The sequence below is a fragment of the Balaenoptera musculus genome, chromosome 2, assembly GCF_009873245.2.
Source record: "Balaenoptera musculus isolate JJ_BM4_2016_0621 chromosome 2, mBalMus1.pri.v3, whole genome shotgun sequence".
In the NCBI taxonomy this organism is placed as follows: Eukaryota; Metazoa; Chordata; class Mammalia; order Artiodactyla; family Balaenopteridae; genus Balaenoptera; species Balaenoptera musculus.
This window is the reverse complement of record NC_045786.1, coordinates 20646460-20666999: the sequence shown is the minus strand read 5'-3', so window position 1 is coordinate 20666999 and position 20540 is coordinate 20646460. Positions and strand designations below refer to the sequence as shown.

General features: G+C 46.5%; 1 protein-coding gene across 8 annotated transcripts in view; it reads right to left on the bottom strand.

The window, feature by feature from the left end:
- The window catches only part of USP6NL (USP6 N-terminal like), a 170001-nt gene that overhangs the window by 7578 nt on the left and 141883 nt on the right, over positions 1-20540 (bottom strand). For 2 of the 8 annotated variants that reach the window (XM_036842760.1, XM_036842763.1), the window contains 2 exons: positions 19071-20481; positions 16316-17803 (listed from right to left, as the gene is read on the bottom strand). In XM_036842760.1, coding sequence (XP_036698655.1) covers positions 17737-17803; positions 19071-20481 — 1478 coding nt within the window. In that variant the 3' untranslated portion in view covers positions 16316-17736. The other 6 variants (XR_005018710.1, XR_005018709.1, XR_005018711.1 and 3 more) reach the window with 6 other exon arrangements.

Here is a 20540-nt window from a genome sequence, read left to right as displayed (position 1 = left end):
CTCTGGGGACACGTGGCTTTGGAACCCTGAGGTGTCACATAGGAAGTATCACTGTCGTGAAGACACCACGCTGGAAAGACCCTGAGTGGAGACCCCAGAGAGAGAAATGCCGGAGGACAGGGAACTCCACCTACTCCAGCTCAGGTGCCACACGTGGGAGGGAAGAGCCTCTGAGATGTCGCTGGCGGCTCCTGAATTGTGAGAGATCATAAATCATCATGGCTGTTATAAGTCACTCACTTTGGGGTGATTTGTTACTCAGCAAAGAGATAACACACTTCTTAAATGGGTTACAATTGGAGCTCTTCCCACTTCTCTTTTTTTCAGCACACACTGCTGACCTCTTTAGGACTCTCCCAGCTGGTAAGACTCTCCCAGCTTGTAAGGCTCCCAGCTGGTAAGACTCTCCCAGCTAGTAAGGCTCTCCCAGCTAGTAAGGCTCCCAGCTGGTTAGACTCTCCCAGCTAGTAAGACTCTCCCAGCTAGTAAGACTCTCCCAGCTAGTAAGGCTCTCCCAGCTAGTAAGACTCTCCCAGCTAGTAAGGCTCCCAGCTGGTAAGACTCTCCCAGCTAGTAAGGCTCTCCCAGCTGGTAAGACTGTCCCAGCTGGTAAGACTCTCCCAGCTGGTAAGACTCTCCCAGCTGGTAAGACTCTCCCAGCTGGTAAGACTCTCCCAGCTGGTAAGACTCTCCCAGCTGGTAAGACTCTCCCAGCTTGTAAGACTGTCCCAGCTGGTAAGACTGTCCCAGCTGGTAAGACTGTCCCAGCTGGTAAGACTGTCCCAGCTGGTAAGACTGTCCCAGCTGGTAAGACTCTCCCAGCTGGTAAGACTCTCCCAGCTGGTAAGGCTGTCCCACCTAGTAAGACTGTCCCAGCTAGTAAGGCTCTCCCAGCTTGTAAGACTGTCCCAGCTAGTAAGACTGTCCCAGATGGTAAGACTCTCCCAGCTGGTAAGACTCTCCCAGCTGGTAAGACTCTCCCAGCTAGTAAGACTCTCCCAGCTGGTAAGACTCTCCCAGCTGGTAAGACTCTCCCAGCTAGTAAGGTTCCCAGCTAGTAAGACTCTCCCAGCTAGTAAGGCTCCCAGCTGGTAAGACTCTCCTAGCTAGTTAAGACTCTGCCAGCTTGTAAGACTGTCCCAGCTAGTAAGACTCTCCCAGCTAGTAAGACTCTCCCAGCTAGTAAGGCTCCCAGCTAGTAAGGAACAACAAAGCACACCAGGTCTCACAGATTAGGCTTGAACTGTCCCCCTCCCCACTCCCCCCGCCATCACTCACACCTTGCTTTATGCTGCTCACCTCAGATGCTGACTCATGTTTTCACATTTCTATTCTTGATGCTTCTAGTTATGAAGTTGCTCACCTTGAACACTCCATGCCCCTGGTTTTCAAGCTCACTCTCCCACGCACCCACCATGTGCCCGGTAGATGGATGTACCCCATCTCTGGGTCCTGTTCCTTGGCTTCACCCCTCACAGGCGAGGAGCATGGTCAGTCCAGCCTGTGGCCGGCGCCTACAGGTTCCGCAAGCTCACTCACTCACTCAGTGTTTACACGGCATCCATGAGGCTCCAGGAGCAGAACAAAGCTGATAATCTCTTGCCGTGCAGTGGGACCAAGAAGACTCACATCTTCATTAACAGTGTGGCGAGCCAACACCAACCGTGGCTGTGCAGTTAAGACAGAACAATCAGACAGGAAAGATCTATGTTGCTGCTGCCACTGCTGCTGCTGCAGAAGGTCTTGTCAGGCTGTGAATGGGCACAGCTACCCACTGTCTTATCTCTAAAATGGAGATGGTAAGAGTGCTGTTGTAAGGATGAAATGGGACAGTATCTGTAAGATGCTTTGCCCAGTGCCTGACACGTAGGAAGAGCTCAGCAAACGTAGGCTCTTAGTCTCATTCCATATTATCTCAAGTTTAATATGCCCAACGCAGAGGCCCTCACATCCCCCTGCTCTTCCCACATGCTCCCCAACCCAGTTCATGGTACATTATCCTTTGAACTACTCAGCCGAAAAGAAACCCCAAACACCTGCCGTCATTCCGTCTCCTTTCCTTCACTCACATCCCACATCCAACCCAATGGCAAGGTTTTTTGGTTTTGTCTTTAAAATATTCAGAATCGACCACTTCTCACCCCTCACTGCTCTGCCCGTCCAAGTTCTCATCGCCACCCCCCTTTGTTTACAGCTGAGAGGTGCTAACTCCTCCGTTTGCTGCCACCCGCCCTCCGCACGCCCTGACCCACTCCTTCACCAGCAGCCAGGAGAAATCCTGCAGCAATTTCCCATCTTTCTAACGACCTTGTGATCTCATGATCTGGCCCCAGATCTTCTCTCTCGTCGATTTCTCGGCCCCTCACACATTCTTGGCTTCAGCTTCGCCAGCCCTCCTGTTCTTCCTCAAGTACACTGGCCACTCCTGCCTCAGGACATTTGCACTCGTTATTCCTTCTGTCTGAAAGACTCTCCTCCAAAAGACCTAAATGTCTGGCTCCCTCAGCTCCTTTCAGTCTATTCTCAAAGGTCAACTTGTCCAGGGGGGTCTTCGCTGACCACCCTGATTAACATCACAAGCCCTCCCAGCACTCTCCTCCTCTCCATGCTTTGTTTCCCCACCAGCTACCTCGCTATGTGTTGGCTTTGCCTTGCTGTTTCCCCCACTGGAATGTGAGCACCATGAGGGTGTGGGTTGTTGTTCACTGCTCTACTCCCAGTGCCCAGAAACAGTGCCCAATACACAGCAAACACGCAGTAATTGTTCACCGAAGGGAGGGAGGGAAGGAAAAAGGGAAGGGGATACAGTGCACCACTTCTTTGCCTCAAACGACCTAGAAAAAAAAATCCAGGCTGATCAAGTGTGGAGCCTTGCTTGGGTTCTAAACTAGAATGGAGTGTCCTTTGCACTTCCTCAGCAGGGAAGGGAAGTATGGCAGCCTCTTGGATCCCTGTCCCTTCATCTTTCATTTAGTGCCGGTACAGACGAGTCACCGTTAGTTCGCGGCCCCCACTGCTGCTGATCTTAGGCATCCTCCCCACTCTATATGGGGGCAGAGGTAACTTCTTTGGGTAAAAGTGTTTGCCCAAGGTGAAGAGCAGAGCCGGGCTCGAGGTCCAGTCTTCTGGGATGCTAGTTCTTAGGGAGGCCCCTTGGCCTTATGGAGGTCAGTGACAGGTTCCCGAGTTAATTCACTCCCATGCTCGCTCACAGCGGGGTAAACATGGATGGTGCACATTTCCTGGCTGGGTCAACAGCTTGACAGAATAGAAAGCGTGTTGAGCTGGGGGTCACAGGATATGGGCTTTAGTCCAGGCTCTGCTATCAACCAGGTCCAGAAGCTCCATGACCAGAAGGAGACCAGTCACAGCTGCCACAACCCCATGAAATAAGTCGCTGCTCACCTTCTCAGGAGGACACCGTCCAGATGTCTCCACGAGGCCCCCAGCATGTTTGGGACAAGAGCCTTACAAGCAATTGGTGGGAGGGAAGCAGGAGAACAGGACATTTGGTGGTGACACCCGTGCTTCATATACAATAGCTTTTTCCTTCTTGACTTGTTTTCACTCATTCATTCAACAAATGCTTATTGAACATCCATCCAGGTAACAAAGGCACATTTACAAAGCCTCTTACCTTCCGCGGGGACCTCATTTCCTGGGTCTCTGACTCCATTTTTTTCTTTCTCTCTGAGCTCTAACCCTCATGCCGCTCCCTGGAGTGAAGCCTAGGACCTCTTGGGCAAGAAAGGTGTAGGCTCCCGTGCCAAATGGTCAACAAGAGTGTTCTTTTTGGGGAAGTGACAGGCCTCCAAAGGCCCAGATGACATCTGCTGCAGACTCCAGTCTGTAACCCCATCGCATGACAAATGGGTTGGGTGACCTGTCTCAGTGTGGACTTCAAAACATGCGTTAGAAGGAAGCGGGGGGTGGGAGGAGGCAGGAGAGCAGACACTAAAGACTTGCTGGAAACAAACGTGGCAGGAGCTCTGGGTTCTGCAGGGACGGGGCTGTCAGAGTTGCCATCGACCACATGGCAGGAGGCCCAGGCATAGCAGGTGGCAGAGACACAGCCTTAATCAATAGCTTCTGTAAGGAATTAGGTGGGTTATAACTTCCAACCTACAGCTTGGCTTAGCTAAACTGCATTATCTGCCCTCTCCAGAGTAACATACACAGAAGTGAACGAGAGTGGGTGTCATCCACCCAAGACCTGCGGCTAAGTGGCCTGTTTGTGCACACAGTAGGAAGAAAAACGATGGGCTAAGGAGAACAAGTCCACAGGCCCCTCCTCCGCTTGCTGGAAGCTGCTCCAGGAGATCCCCGAAGGCAGCATTTACCCTTTTCCCTCGAGAACTTGCTGAACTGCCTTCTGGAGATGAGAAGGACCATCTCGAACAGCCAGATGAGAGCCTTCTGAGGGTCTAGCCCTGTGAGATAACTGAGGTCTGCAAAGACGTGGAAAAGCAGACACCCCACTATCTCATGTATGCCCATGAGCCCCCGAGGCAAACGGCTTGTGCTTATGCCGGGCAGCGGCCTCTGGCCCCCTGGCGTGGGAGTGCCGGAGCCTGGGAACCTGAGCTTCTCCCCGACGGCTCTCCAGGGGCGTCTGGTCTTGATCTTCTTCACTCACAGCGTGCTCCCCGGTCTAGCAGCGTTGGCATCGCCCAGGAGCTTAAAAGGAATAGAGATCCTGAAACCCACGGAACCAAATCTGCATTTTAACAAGCTCCCCAGGCGATTTCCATTCACATGGAAGTTTAGGAACCGGTGACCCGGGTAATGGATGGTACAGCCCAACCTCCAGTTGAAACTCACCCTTTCCTCAAAAGTTCTGCGTAACTTAGAACCGTAAGAAGAGTGAGGCCTCTGAAAAATCTAGGCCACGGGGTAGAGACTCATAAATAGGATCTGACACTTTTATTTAAATATAAATGTGATGTTGAGGACCTCAAGAGAAGTGATACCAGGTGGGAAGAGTCCTAGATACGGGAGGGGGACCAAGTAACAGGAAGGGTGTGAGGGACAGAAAGGCAAACCAGGCTTTGTAATTCTGCCGACAGCCCGGTGGGCGACTTCCTTCGTGGACTCCGTGGAAGACGGTGCCCCCGCTGCAGGGCCGGGCACCATGGCGCCTGGAACACTGACTAAGCTACTGAAACCTGTCACCCGCGAAGCTGAGTCCAGCTGTACCTCTTCAGCGAGCTTCAGCCAGCAAAGCCCCTTCCTGACTTTTACGCCGACATCCAACTTCATGACTTCCAAACCCACCACTGCCTGAGTCAATTCTAGAGGCCCTGGGGCCCCAGAAAGCACATACGGGAAAACCCTGCTGAAAGGAAGTTCACAGCGTATGTCACAGGCAGCCTTGAAAGCCGGGCTTAATGATGGATATTTCATCGGATGGCCTTTGGGAGCCACTGAAGGTTTTTAAAGCAGGAAAAGGACATAATCCAAGCTGGGCTTTAATGGTATGATTTGAGATTGTCTCTGAGTAGAATGTTACTGCAGGAATCCAGCAAGTGTTACTGAAGACTTCGACTAGGAATTTTTGTTTTTTAATTGGATGTGCAGTGAACAAAATATGACTTTATTCTGATAAAACACTTATGGGCACACAGCAGACATTCGGTAACAGTGTGGGATTCAGGGACCTCCTTACACAGGCCAGTCTACACAGTGATGCAGGGAAGACTTCAGATCTGTTGGGCTCTTTCACCCATATTGCCATTTCTTGAATATCTGCGCCAGGGTTGTTGGTTGGTTGGTTGGTTGTTCAGGTAACTAGGCTTTATCCTCCTCTCGCTCTCAGGCTGAGCGAGGGCTGTCCGGCTGACGGCAGGGATCGCCGCAGTGCCCACCTTCCTCCTTTGGATTTGTGTCTTCAATCTGCTTTGGGGTGGACCAGCAGAGGGAAAGCTGCGGTCTGGTTCCTGCCCAGTCGTGAGACCTCGGGCGAGTCGTCCCCGGACAACTCTGGGCTTGTTTCTTCATCTGGAAACTGTTCATCACACGATGCGGGGAGCTTCAGGAATTGCCTGGCCTCAGTCCACTGGGTGTGGTCTGTCGTCCTGAGAGTCTCCCCAAAGCACAGCGTTCCAGCTCTACCACCCTACGTGCAGGACATTAGTTTGGTTAGTTAGCCTGGTTCCTTCGGGCCTCCTGTCCTCGGGTGAAGCTGCCAGGTGACTGGATTCTGGGTGGGTTAAGTAGTCCCTGCTTCCCTCCAACACACTTCACCATAAAAGAACATCTGGTTTTCTTTGCATGGGTCTTAAATTCTTGTATCAGTTTCAATTAGGTTCTAGTTTTCCCTGCTTCTCTAAGCTTATCTCAGGCCTAACTCAGATCCCAGTGGGTTTTTTTTTTTTTTAGGCACTGTACAGATATCCCTTCTCGGGACTCGATTAAACTCACACACTCCATCTGGTGTTACAAAAGCTGTTTCAAGCCTGGATTCCTTCTCTGAGGTTATTTACCAACAACCCATCCATAAATTAATAGTTACGGTATGTTTATTAGTTTCCAGACTTCTAATAGTATATTGATTCTGGGCAGAAGCTTAGCATCTGGTTTAGCTAAAGAATTTAATTTTCTACAAACCACACAATCTAATTTTATCATCTGGTACTCAAACACGAATTCAGTGGCCTTTAAATGCTGATGTGTGCACCATGGCTGAGCCACTTAGAGTTTCCACCAGTCTGCCATGACAATGTGGGTGTTTTAAAAAAAGAAAGAAAATAAAGGTCAATATAGTGGATTTTTTAAAAGGCTAACTACATTCAGTTTAACGGACTGTCCATTTTTCTGACTTATGCTCTTACTTTCTTCTTTTTCACCTGTGTAACAATATTCTTTAAAATATTTTCCTTTTGGGACTTCCCTGGTGGCGCAGTGGATAAGACTTCTTGCTCCCAACACAGGAACTAGATCCCACATGCATGCCGCAACTAAGAGCTCGCATGCCACAACTAAGGAACCCGCCTGCTGCAACGAAGACCCAGCGCAACCAAAACAAATATTTTTTAAAATGTTTAAGATATTTTCCTTTTAATAAATACATTTGATAAAATAGAAATGGACAATTCTATGTACCTCAAATTTTGTAGAACATTTTACTGATCCATGAACTCCAAAAGGTAGGCTATCCCAGGCGAATGGAACATCCAGTGATTTTAAAAAGATGGGCCAAGGCCAGGTTTAAAACCTCCTCACCCCTTTCTGGAATCAGTAAACACCCGCCATTGTTTCTGATGGGGCCAGCAGGGAAGAGAAGACAGCTTCCCACACAGGCTTTGAAACAGAAGCAAGTCCAACATCGACTTACTCAGCCAGAAGAGACTAGCAGGGATTGGACTCCCCCTTGTTTCAAGGCCTTCATATTTCTGAGTTATCTGCCTTCCAAAAAAACTACTATTGCTTTTCAAACTTTCACTCACTGGGCATCATTTGACCTTTAGCTTCGATGTGAAAATAAACAAGTGCCCTTTCACCCCAGGCCACACCAGCCTCAGACAATCAGGGTGTGGCTTCCAGCAGTGCTCTGGGCTCGGGGCTCCTGGCCCGTGACCACCTGCTGCTTTTCAGGGCTGCCCCAGGGACCTCTCTGATTTCCTGCCCCTTCTTCTTCCGCTGAAAGAACAGGAAGGGAAGCAGGACTGTTTAGGGGAGGGCATGGCAGTTTGAGGGCCTCTCCCCGGAGGATGCGTACTTGCTGAGTTCCATGGCAAGCCCTGTCAGTCTCATTCTTGGTTAAAGACTTTAAACGGTGACCCAAGTGGGAGGTATCCGCCCGGCCTCCCTCTCACCTCTTATCCCTACCGACCTGGGACATCCCCCCATCTTTAGGGGTCTTTACCCCTCCTCATCACCCTGTCTTACTTCAACGTGGCTCATTCTTACGTCCCGGGTGCCTGACCATCAGTTCTAAAACCTTCTTCAGAGTCTGTCCTCAAGGCTTCGAAGCTCGTGTACATAGAACTTCCCTGGCCCTCCCAAACCTACGGTGAGTGACCCCCGACCCCACCCGACGCACGACCTTCAACACCACAATGCCGTCTGCTTCAAGGCTGGCCTGACACGGAGGCAGAAGCTGGAAAGTCTACCAAGGGCTATGTGAATGCTGTTTGTAGCACTGTTCACTGAGCAATAAATCAGACATCTTCCCATGTCAGTACGTATCAGGCCATCTCTGTATTTTTATTTATTTATTTTTATTTTTGGCTGTGTTGGGTCTTTGTTTCTGTGCGAGGGCTTTCTCTAGTTGCGGCAAGTGGGGGCCACTCTTCATCGCGGTGCGCGGGCCTCTCACCATCGCGGCCTCTCTTGTTGCGGAGCACAGGCTCCAGACGTGCAGGCTCAGTAGCTGTGGCTCACGGATCCAGTTGCTCCGTGGCATGTGGGATCTTCCCAGACCAGAGCTCGAACCCGTGTCCCCTGCATTGGCAGGCAGATTCTCAACCACTGCACCACCAGGGAAGCCCCCATCTCCGGATTTTTAAAGGGTGAACAGTGTTAGTGTTCTTTTATATGGTTACACCCTAATTTAACCTATCCTCTGTTGATGGACATTCAGGCTATTTCCAGTTCTTCTTTATTACAGACAATGGTGAAACAAACATCCTTTTACATGCACATGTATTTCTGCTCTTGGAAGTGGTGTTGCTGGATGGAGAACACAGCATGGGAAGTGGCACATCTGGAATGCATTTTCCTCCCACTAGCAGGGCACAGACATCCTTTTGGCCAACTGTTTGTCAATCATTGCTTCAATTTCAGTTTCTCTAATTAATGGAGATGGAGAATATGTTTAATCGCTTTGTACTTATCTGTACATTTTCTTTTACTATGCTTTGCCCATATTCCACCTGGGGGTACTTCACACGTCTCAAGGGGAAAAACAAGCCCTTTAAATATAAATGATATTAGCCCTTTCCCTATACAAACATTTCTATTCATCATTTAACATTTATGGAGCATCTCTGTCCCAGGCACTGTATCACACATACATTCCCTCAGCACATCTTCAGAGCGACCCTGCAGGGAAGGCCTCATTTTCTCTGTTTTACTCAAGAGGCTGAGGTCCAGCAGGGTTAGTGGAAAAGCTAAGACTCACCTCCAAGTCTGCTGCAAGCCTGAGTTCTTTCCACACACCATTCAAACCCTCTAGATAGAAATGCCCTCACATGATTTTAAGGTGTTTCTGGATAGTAACAGAAGAATGACATGGGAGCTAGAACAATAAAGACATAGAGGTGGAGAGGGAGGGATGTCTCCTTTCTTCATGGTCAAAACACTTTGTTAAGAAAGGCAGGTCATTCATGGCTTCTCAACAAAGGTTTCAAGCCCAAGGCTCTGGCTTCTTGCAGTTTACTCCTATACAATTGCATCACATGGTTCAGTTCTGAGGAACAGGTTATAGAATCATGAAATATTGGACTGTGTGTTTAATTTTTTAAAAAAATCCTAATTCCTAGGCCCCAGCCAGGGAGATTCTGACTTATTGGTCTGGGGAGGCCTGAGCATCAGTATTTCTGGCAGCTTCTCGAGTGGCTCTCGTTCACAGCCCTGGTTGAGACCCGCTGTCCGAGGTCATCTCCACCACCCTGTCTAGCTCGAACACTCACGTTTTAGAGCTGAGAAAGTGAAGCCCAGAACAGGAACGTGACTTGCCCAAGCTCAGCTGCCGACAAGCGGCAAGCTCAGACTGCAGCGCAGGTGTGACGGCCTCCAGTCTACTCCAGCAAACTGCAGACGGCCAGGGCCATCGTCATCCGCCTTTCCAAAGGTGGTCCTGCGAATGGTATTATTCGTGGGTACAGACGTGGTTGATAATGTACAACTGCCTTCACATTAGCAACCTGAACTGTTTGTGCCATATTTGCTACTCTGCGTCCTCTGCTCCCAGGCTGTCCTGCGAGGGCCCCTCATCTCCCACGGCCGTGAGCCGGTTTCCTCGGCCCATTACCGCACCGACTTCGCTGCCCGTACAATTCAAGCCGCATCATTTCTCACGAGCATCACCTTCGTGCTTGTCGTTATCACAGGGGCCCGAGCGCACTGGGTCCTCCTCCCTCCCGGTCCCTGCCACACACGTGGGTCTTCATTGGTGCTGGTAACAAAGAATTAATGCCAGCCTTCCCCACACGACCGTCCACTCCGTGATGCCAGGGACCATCTGGTCTTTGCTCACCACTGTTTCCCTAGCACCCGACATGGTACCTGCACAAAGCAAACAAAGAGGCCTGGGGTCGGGGCACCCTCCCCTTAGAGTTTGAGGCAGAGCCCTTTTCAAACTCTCCTTCCGACCTCCAGAGTTTGCAGATCAGAGAACCCAGGCCTATGGAGGCCCAGTGACCTGCCTGGAGCCACACCAGGGATCTTGGCAGAGCTGACGGCCACATTCAAGGCTGGGCTTTCTGGGAGCTACGGTTTATCGCTGATTTCTGTTTAGCTTTCAGAGCAGTGAGCCTTTCCATTGTCCGCACATGGCAACTTCTAGATCACACCTCCTTAGTGCACTACACATGGCAGCAAAACTCAAAGAAGTGCTCCCCAAAGTCAAGGATGTTCCTGGGCGGGATATGAGAGTTTTCTTGATGCAGCCTCCTTTATCTTCAGATTATGCTGGTTTTCCTCCAAATTAAAGTAGAAAGTCTGAACTACAGGAAGATTAATCATTGGTGTTTTAATCTCCATGAATACAGAAAGTAACAAACTGGAATAAAACCACAGGCTGGCTGGTAGAGGTACTTGAGTGTTTGAATGGTCAGAACTACCCTCTAACTGGCATTATTTTCCCCATGTAAATCCACCCCTCCCAGACCCTCCCTCCACCCACCCTTCTCTGGAGAGACCGGCATCGCCACCCATGGCTGCCAACCTGGCCATGGCTCTAGAAGAGACAGCAGATGACGGCACCGACCCCCAAACTGTCAAACCCCAATCGTTTCTTCAGTCAAGGCAATGGGCCTTTCTGCTGCACTTAAGCCGCCGACTGTTTCCTCCTTCCTGGGACCCCTGTCCCCCTAGCCAGGGCCCCTCCTCTCCCAGCACCCTGTGCCATCCCTCCCCCCACGTGTCGTGTCATGTCGTGTGTGCCTCTGTGCTGCTCACGAGACTCTCCACTCCATGAAGTCAAGGTCCACACCCTCCTGGTCTCTAACGCCCAGCTCTGTGGGGTCGTGTGACGACAGGTAACATTCCACATTACTACCACGTGACGACACTACGCTGGACACTTTGCACAAGTCAACTCATTTAATCCTCACAACTCCATGAAATAAGTGCTACACTCTCCATACTACAGAGGAGGAAATGGATCACATCAGGTCCCCGAGGACACGGATGCTGTCATCCTGCTACTTCACGATTTCCCAGAATCGACAACAGTGGCCTCCGTGGATGTCGACTTCAAACTCGAGTCAGTCTGACTCCGAAGCTCCGTCTTCAATCACCAGGCACGTGGGTACTGCGGAACCAGTCCAGGACTGTCCCTCTGAGTCCTTCACACCTCCTTCCCTGGGGCACCTCTTAACTGTCAGCAACACCGCCCCCCCCCCCCCCCCACCGCAAGCTCTCCCATCCTCAGCTCATCTTTTCCCGAGGCAGGTGCTCTCCTATGACTTGATTCTTACATGCCGGCAAGTCCAAATCTCTCTGGAATTCCCAGCTGCCCATCAGACGGCACGACCTGTCCGTCCCCTATTCCTCAGATTCTACACGTCAAAACAGAAGCCATTTCCTCACCAAGCCTACAGCTGCTCCTCCTGAATTCTTTTCATCAGATTGTGACCCCGCCGCCCAACCTGGGAACTGTAGGAATCAACCTTGAGCCTCCTCTCCCCTCAACAGTACAGAATGATGTGTAAGCACACAGGCTCTCAAGAACACAATTCTGTTCACAAGAGCAAGAAAAATAAAACACTTAGGAATACCTTTAACAAAAGAAGTGTAAGACTAAAGTTACAAAACCTTGCTGAGAGAAATTAAAGATCAAAATGAATGAAAAATAAATTAAAAACCAAATGAAAAATAAATTAAAAATCAAAATTAAAGATCAAAATAAATACTCTATGTTTATGGATCGAAAGACCCAACATTTTAAGATTCCCAAGTTGATCTATAGATTCAACAGGTTGTTGTTTTGTTTTTTGCAGAAACTAACAAGCTAATTCTAAAATTTATATAGAAACGCAAAAGACCCCAAATAGCCAAAACAACTTGAAAAAGAACAAAGTTGGAGGATGTACACTTCCTGATTTCAAAACTTAAAATAAATATTTATATATATGGTCAACTGATTTTTGTTAGAGGTACCAAGGCAATTCAGTTGGGGAAAGCAGTCTTTTAAACACATGGTGCTGAGACCACTGAATACCCACATAAACTTAGATTCTTACCTCACACCTTATACAGTAATAATTCAACACAGCTCACAGACCTAAGTGTAAGAGCTAAAACTATAAAACTTCTGAAATAAAACATAGGAGAAAATCATTTGTGACCTTGGGTTAGGCAGAGAGATACAATACTAAAAGCATGATCCATAAAGAAAAAACCAATAAACTGAACTTCATTAAAATTAAAAACATTCACACTTCCAAAGACACCATTAAGAAACTGAAAAGACATGTCACAGACTGGGAGAAAATATTTGCAAATATGTCTTACAAAGGACTTGTATCCAGAGTATTTTAAGAACACTTACTTTTCAAAAATAAAACCCAATTAAACAAGTAAGCAAAAGATCTGAATAGACATTTCACCAAAGAATATACATGAATGACTCATAAAAAGATGAAAAGATGCTCAACATCATTTAGCCATTCGAGAAATGCAAATCAAAGCCACAATGAGATATCACTTCACACCCACTAGAACGGCTATAACCAAAAAATATAAAACAACAAGTATTGGTGAGGATGTGGAGAAATCAGAACCCTCAAACATTGCTGGTGGGAACATAAATGGTACAGACACTTTGGAAGAGTGTGGGAGTTTCTTAAAAAGTTAAACAGAAGCTTATCATAAAAACCAGCAATAGCACTGCTAAATACATACCCAAGGGAAGTGAAAACAAGGCCACATAAACACTTGTACACAAATGGTCACAGCAGCATGTGAAAACAATCCAAATGTCTATCAACTGGTGACTGGATAAACAAAATGTGATATAGCCATACAACAAAATACTATTCAGCAATAAAAAAGAAAGTAGTTACTGATACATGCTACACATGGATGAACCTCAAAAACATTATGCTAAGTACAAAAGAAGCCAGATGCAAAAATCTCACATATTATCTGATTCCATTTATACGAAATGTCCAGAAAAGGAAAATCAAAGAGATAGAAGGTGGATTAGTGGTTGCCTGAGGCTGGGGGTGGGAATGGATATTGCAAATGGGGACAAGAGATCTTTTTGAGATGATGGAAATGTTCTAAAATTGGTTTGTTGTGATGGTTGCACAAGTCTGTAAACTTACTAAAAAATCACTGACGTGTACACTAAAATGGGTGAATTTTATGGTAGGTAAGTTATACCTCCTTAAAACTGTCCAGAGTGGGGAGGGAAGCACAGGCCCTAGATTCAGATTCAAGTCCAGGCTCTCTTACCTACCAGCTGTGTCACCTGGGGTAAGTTACTGCAACTCTTCGTGCCTTAGTTTTCTCATCTGTAAACTGGGAATTAGGGTCGTACACACTTCAGAGAGTTATTCTGAGAATTAAGTGAGTTAATACAGGTAAAACGCTTGGCACAGCACCAGATGCACAGCAAGCATTCAGTAATGTTAGCTATTTTTCTTAATTATTGTGGTTACACTCAACCAATTATCAAGTTTTGCCAATTTTACTTAGTAAACAGTTCTCAAGTTCATCACCTTTTCTTCATAACTTCTTCCCTGGCGTTGAGCTCTGGACCACCTTGTAGACAGAACACCTGCTGCAAATGTCCTAACTTCCCCCAGGCCTGCGCCCCTGCATCCGCCTCCACAGGCCACAAAAGGCCCTCCAGGACCCGGTCTCTGCGGACCCTCCCACCCCATCCCACACGCACACCAAAGCGAGAAACTTCCCCACACGCACCACGCGGTTGCTCGTCCCATCCCCTCTGTACAAACGCCCCCTTCCCCTCCCTTTAGTCCATTTACTCTGAGAATCCTCCACACAGGCCCTCCCCCACCCTCTTGAGCTGGGCCTTTCTGTGCCCATAATAGTCACCTGTGCACGTCCCGCCCCCAACACTGAATTGAGACACAGATTACAAAATGTGCCTCCTATCTTGAAGCGTGAACCTAGCACAATCCCAAGGCAACTAGTACACTGTAGGTGCTCAATAAAATGCTGACCAGTCAAGTGGACGACCAGGCTATGCAGCATCTTCTCAGCTTCTCACGTGGGGAAAACGCACTTGGGCTTCCTGACAGCTTAAGCCTCTTTTTAGCCTGTCACTTAAATAAAGTGACAGAGGTTGTCCAGGAAAATGGAAATCCTCGTAAGGCTCTACCTATTTGGAAGAACTACTGTAAGACGTAATGAGAGAAAGTACAGGGTCAGGCCACCTTCAGCTGAAGCCACTGCTACTTTCCACAACTGCCAGTAGTTCATGAGCATTTACAGAGATGGCTGGTAATGTTAGTCTTTCCAGTGGAAATTTTCTTAACTTACCTGAAATCAGAGTTTCTAAGCTCTGAAACTGATCTGTTAAGAATTTTTGAGACAGCCCACAGTGGTAATATACAATCAATTTTTTAAAAAAATTTCTCCAGTTCTAATGAGCAGCAGGGGTCAAGATCCACTCCTATGAAATCTAATACTTGTTCCTCTATTTTTCAGGGTTCTTATTGATAAAATGGTGGCAATTATGCTTAGATTTATGGAAACTGAAAATCCTTCTGAAAGTACAATTCATACATAAATGTTAAATGGAATCCTTTCTTCCTATTCTCAATACCTTAGGTCATTATAAAAGTAAAGTTTGACTTATTAAAACCATCTGGTCAATAAGTGTTAATATCAATATTAGAAATGAAATTTAAAATCTATTAAAGGACAATTAAAACAAAGAAACAGACTGCCAAAACCATAGTCTTAATTAACCCACAATCAAGTGCATACTACAACAAAGGTGTGAATCTAAAAGATAACTGAGCTGGGACGAAGTGAGAGAGAGTGGCATGTACGTATATACACTACCAAATGTAAAATGGATAGCTGGTGGGAAGCAGCACATAGCACAGGGAGATCAGCTCGGTGCTTTGTGACCACCTAGAGGGGTGGGATAGGGAGGGTGGGAGGGAGACGCAAGAGGGAGGGGATATGGGGATGTATGTGTATGTATAGCTGATTCACTTTGTTATACAGCAGAAACTAACACACCACTGTAAAGCAATTATACTCCAATAAAGATGCTAAAAAATAAATAAATAAAAGATAACTGAGAAGTAATAATATTTCCAGAAGATTAAGCTGTAGATCCTCTGTGAATAAATCCCTATTTGTGGAGATGGAATGCTTTTCTCTAATCATGAAAATGAAAAGAAAAGGGATCTTAGCAAAGTACTGACCAGGCGTCATTTTTGTGCTTATAGTATAACGAGCCCTGAGGGAGAGATCTGAAATGACAACAAATATAAAACTCCATGTTAAAGTGACACTGAGTATGACATAAATTTAGTATAAGAATCTTCTTAAAATGAAAAAAAGTTCAAACAATCACATCACATCCTGTAAACAACCATTTTTCTTCTCCGGAAATGCCCCATTACCTGACTCTCTCTTCCTTCTTTTGAGAAACATTCTGTCATTGACAGTGAAGGGGATTGGGTTCTGTTACCCCAAAATATGCCATTGGGCAATAAAAACGATTTTTGAGCTGAAGCATTTGAGTTCCTGAAATCCCTTATCTGCCTAAAAGCAGAGCGCCACCCCCCCCCCCCCCGCACCCCCAAAGAACGCAACTCTCCTAAATCCCCTCCTGGGGCAACTCTACAACCTCCTCTTCTGGTGCCCCAGCAGACCCCATCACAGACGATCATGTCTCCCACCTGCTCTCTTAAGGCCCATTTATTTTCCAGAAAGTCACCTGCTTTTCCATAAGTGCCCTTTCTCCCCCTTACCACCCTCACCCCTGCCTTGACTAAGTTGGGTGGAGAGACCCCAAGCTAACCCTCCCTTTGAGTGACTGATCACCGGATACCGCGTGAATGCAGAACGCACGTGTTAATGACCTTCCAGTTGCTTTTCTCCCGTTAGTCTGTCCTTTGTCAGTCCAATCTACAGGGCCTGGATGGAGAACCTAGAGGGCAGAAGGAAGAAGAATTTTTTTTCCTCCCCTGCAATACCAGGGTGTCTGATTTGACAGCTATGGCTATCCCCCAGCTCTCAAAGCTATTTTAAAAATCCTGTAAGCAACATAAGCACCTGAAAGAGTCGAAGTTTTAAAACCCTTTGAGACACTGGGTCTAAGTTTCTTTAACTTTTCAAACTAAATATTAAAAAAATAAAAACTATATCAAAGTGCTTACTGTGTTAGGCAAAACTGCTATGAAGAAAAGACTTAATAGTGGCAAAATAGTTACCTCATGTACATGCAGTTAAAGCAAAATCAGTCTCCACACCATGAAGATCCTCACCAAATGTTTTTTATAAATATACTTAGCCTACTTTATGAATGTTATTTCATCTTTTATCATTATTTCACTATTTATCTTTTATTAAAAGATAAATTTGAAAGAGTAAAACTGTATGGTGGCAAAATGACTGAATTAAATTTTCCTACTTGAAAAACTAACAGATCTACATTTTATAATGGGGGAAGACTGAAAATAATACCTTATCACTATTAACAATGGCTGATTAAATCAAATAAAGGGCAGGTGATACAGTTCTAAATACAGAACTACTGGAAATTAGTAAAACATATAACATAGAACTGTGATACATATAAAGTCATGTAGGCAAACGCTACGCAGTATCTACTCAGTTAGAAAGGAACTAGCTTTAGAAAAATCAGAGATGCCATCTGAAAAAAGCACATAAAAGACACAAAACAAAATATACTTATTTAGCATGTTAAAAACAATCACATCAAAAAAAGTATACAGATAAAAAAGTCATAGGTGACATAAGAAAATAGTGTGTGTGCATATATTTTTTGCATATATATATATATATATATTTATATATATAAATCTACAGTATGTACCACTGTTGATATATATATATATTTTGGAACAGCTCTGATGCTGCTATCATAAACTAAATTGTACAGCTTGGTTTATTACAAGTCACAGAATCATGGTTTAAAATTGGAATTCACATCCCCAGCTACAATTTTATGTACATTTATTTCTAAGCTTCTACATGATCTGAACCAGGAGCCTGGTAGATCGGAGTTTCCGTGCAGTGTTTGGCTGCTAATACACTGCATTTGTTTTGCCATTTAATAACATCATTACCAAGTTGATTAAAATTATATTAGACTCATTATATACATAAAAAATATTGTCACATTCACTAGCTAAACAAATGTTACTCTCGTTTTAAAAGACATACTTCTGTACCTTGAAAGCTTAAAGTCCCAACTTGCAACAAGAAGAACCATCAATGTTAGGTTTTCTATTCCCTATTGTTCAAATAGGATCAAAGTAATGTTGAAAACAAGCTCTCCAGTGAAACCCAAAGGCATACTTTCTTGGAGTGCCCAAAACTTGGTCAGTGTTTTGGTCATTGTAGTGTAACAGAAGATTTTGAAAGACATTGCTGATTTGTTACCATGAACCTGAATTTTTCACTGAAACAAACAACAACAAAAAAAGATTTTTGAAAGTATGAAAGTCACGCTATTTAAAAAAAAGAAAAACCACCAAAATCTGAGGTTCCTAGTAATAATTAGGATCATTTTTTACAATTTTACACAGATATAATTTAATGGCCTATGAGCAGCAATATTCACTGACTACATTCTTTAAAGAAGAGGGCCAGGAAAAGATCATGTGAATGCCACCCCGGGGCCCTTTGCGGGGAGACTCCACAGTCATTTAAGGGGCAGAAATAAGAAGTAACCATATTGTTAATCTTGCTTTCAAATGAGTGTAAAGGAATTTGTTCTGCTGCCCCGTGTGAGTGCTTGATGATCAGTAACTTGCAGCTTCTCCTGCTGGCATCCGCCGGAGGGCTGTGTGCACACTTCCTGGGCATCTGGCAAGGAACACTCTGCCCTGAGCTTTGCGAGGGTCAGACCAGAAAAAAGGGCACAGACGCACGAAAGCTGATCTCTCAGTGAACACGGATACATTGCGCGCTGCACCTTTGGTCATAAAATTAAACTGCCCCGATTTTAAGCACCATTAAGTGGTTAGCCTTTCTCTCCAATGTCTTTAATTTTCAGATTGAAAACTGAATGAGCAATTGAATGAGAAAGCTGAGCATTCCGTGAGATGCTGAATTAAGCCAGGGCAAACCCTCAAGTCGGTTTAGGACCTGGGTTAAAAATATAAGGGGGGAAAAAAAAACTTGACCAAAAGACAAGGCAGGGAAAAGAAGAAGAAGAAATTATTCCATGGATCTAAATGAAAAGTAGTTGTTTTTTTTTTTTTTAAACATTTCTTTAGTTCTGTGTTCAAACGTGTATGCGTAGATGCATATAGTATCTATTGAAAGACACGTACACTACACATAGCCTTAAAAATATCTATTCTACAGTTTTTCAGTGCTTTGTATCATTACTCAAAATAGAATGGGCTAACAGAGTACAAATATTCAGATTTTGGAGAAAGATATAAATGAAACCGTGCGTGCATCCCTAAATACTATTGCTATGTTTCCAGGTTAAATTCTTTTTAACAGGTTCAGTGATGATGCAAGTTAAAAGCTCATCTTAAGCAGCATCTAGGTGGGGATGAAATCACTTCCATATACTCTTATTACTGACATACACGAGAATTGTGCGAGTTGTTCACAACTGTATAAAATACTGCTTTGGCAATTATCAACATAGCAATGTAGGTTTCATACGGTTTCTATTCTCTCGTCTGCAGCAAGTACAGATCAATTCTCACAGCAATACTGATTCCTGGATACAGAGTCCATCCCGATTCCTGTAGTGATATACTGGAGGCGAGGGCCCTGAATACTGATACCCAGATGAATTGGCATCTTCCAGAGCTGGGGAAGTTCGATACCGCACCGGACTATCTACTGAAACTGCAGGGAGGGTGTGGTCCTGATAGGGGACGTGTTGAAAGGTGGGGTATTTGGGTGAACTGCTTAAGTGGCTACGGTTGGCATCACGAGTCCACGACGGTCCGTGCATCTCCGGTCTCAATGCATAACCAACTTCCGACCATTTTCCGTTATCTGGCAAACAATCCACTGGAGGAAGGAGGAACTTCCCATTCTTTGGTGACCCTGAATTGCCCGAATATCCCCCAGCACCAATATCAACAGGGAGAACTTCTATTCGACTGGACGGCTGGACCAGAGGAGCTGGGCGGCTGTAAGATTTCTCTGGAGAAACATCAGTCGAAAGAGTAGAACCATAAGGTCTCCGGGAAGGATTCCCTGGCGTCCCGTGGGGAAACGGTGGAGACACAAAGCTGCTGTTAGCAGCAGGGATGCGTTTCGGAGAACTGCCCTGGTAAGTGGGGGGCTCACTGTAAGACGGGGGGTGCGCTGCCCCTCGATCCTCCCCGTCTGACTGGGATGGATGTTTTGCGTAACCCGGAGGCTGTATTTTGAAAGTAAACGCGTTCGGGGCTCCGGAGGGACTGGAGCTGGGCTCAGCGTGCCTCCGTGGGCTGTGAGCGTAGGCCGCGCCCCGGGGGCTCTGGGAGCGCGCCCTCTCCAGCGCCTGCTCCAGGGCCGCGCTGGCGCCGTCGCCGGGTACGTTGTCGTACTGCGAGGCGGTGGAGCCACGCTTCCCTTCGTCCGCATCCAGCACCTTCACCTTCTGCCTGACGCTGGGGGGCCGCGCATCAGCGGAACCGGGGACGGCGACTCTCAGCGTGGGGTGTGCGGCCCGACTTCGCCCTTCAATGGCATACTTGGCGGTTTTCTCAATAGCTGAGATATCTGACGGCTTATTCCATTTGGGCACAAACTCCTTCCTGACGTGTGAAGTGGCGTTGCTATTCTGGTTAGCGGCGGCGTGGTTATACTGCCTGGAATTGTCCTGTGGACCCGATGGAAGTCTCCTTTGAAAATCCACCTCGTCTTTAAGCTTTTTACTCTCCTCGTCCACTGACTTCCGCCACAGCTGCCGCGCCCTCTCGGGGGTACCTGTTCTACTTTGACGGGGAGGGGAATGCTCGTGGGCTTTGTAAGGTGACGAGCCGCTCTCTCTCCTGCCTTCCGGATGCGGACTTGACCTGCCCACACTCCTCTGTCCGTTGCTCAGGTGACTGACGCCAGCTGATTGAGATTCAGGGGGAAGTTGTCCCAAAGGTTTCTTTGGAAATTCATCCTCTTTACCTAAAGGGAAAGATCAATTCATAAGTGACATAAGTGCATGAATAAACGGTATCAAATAT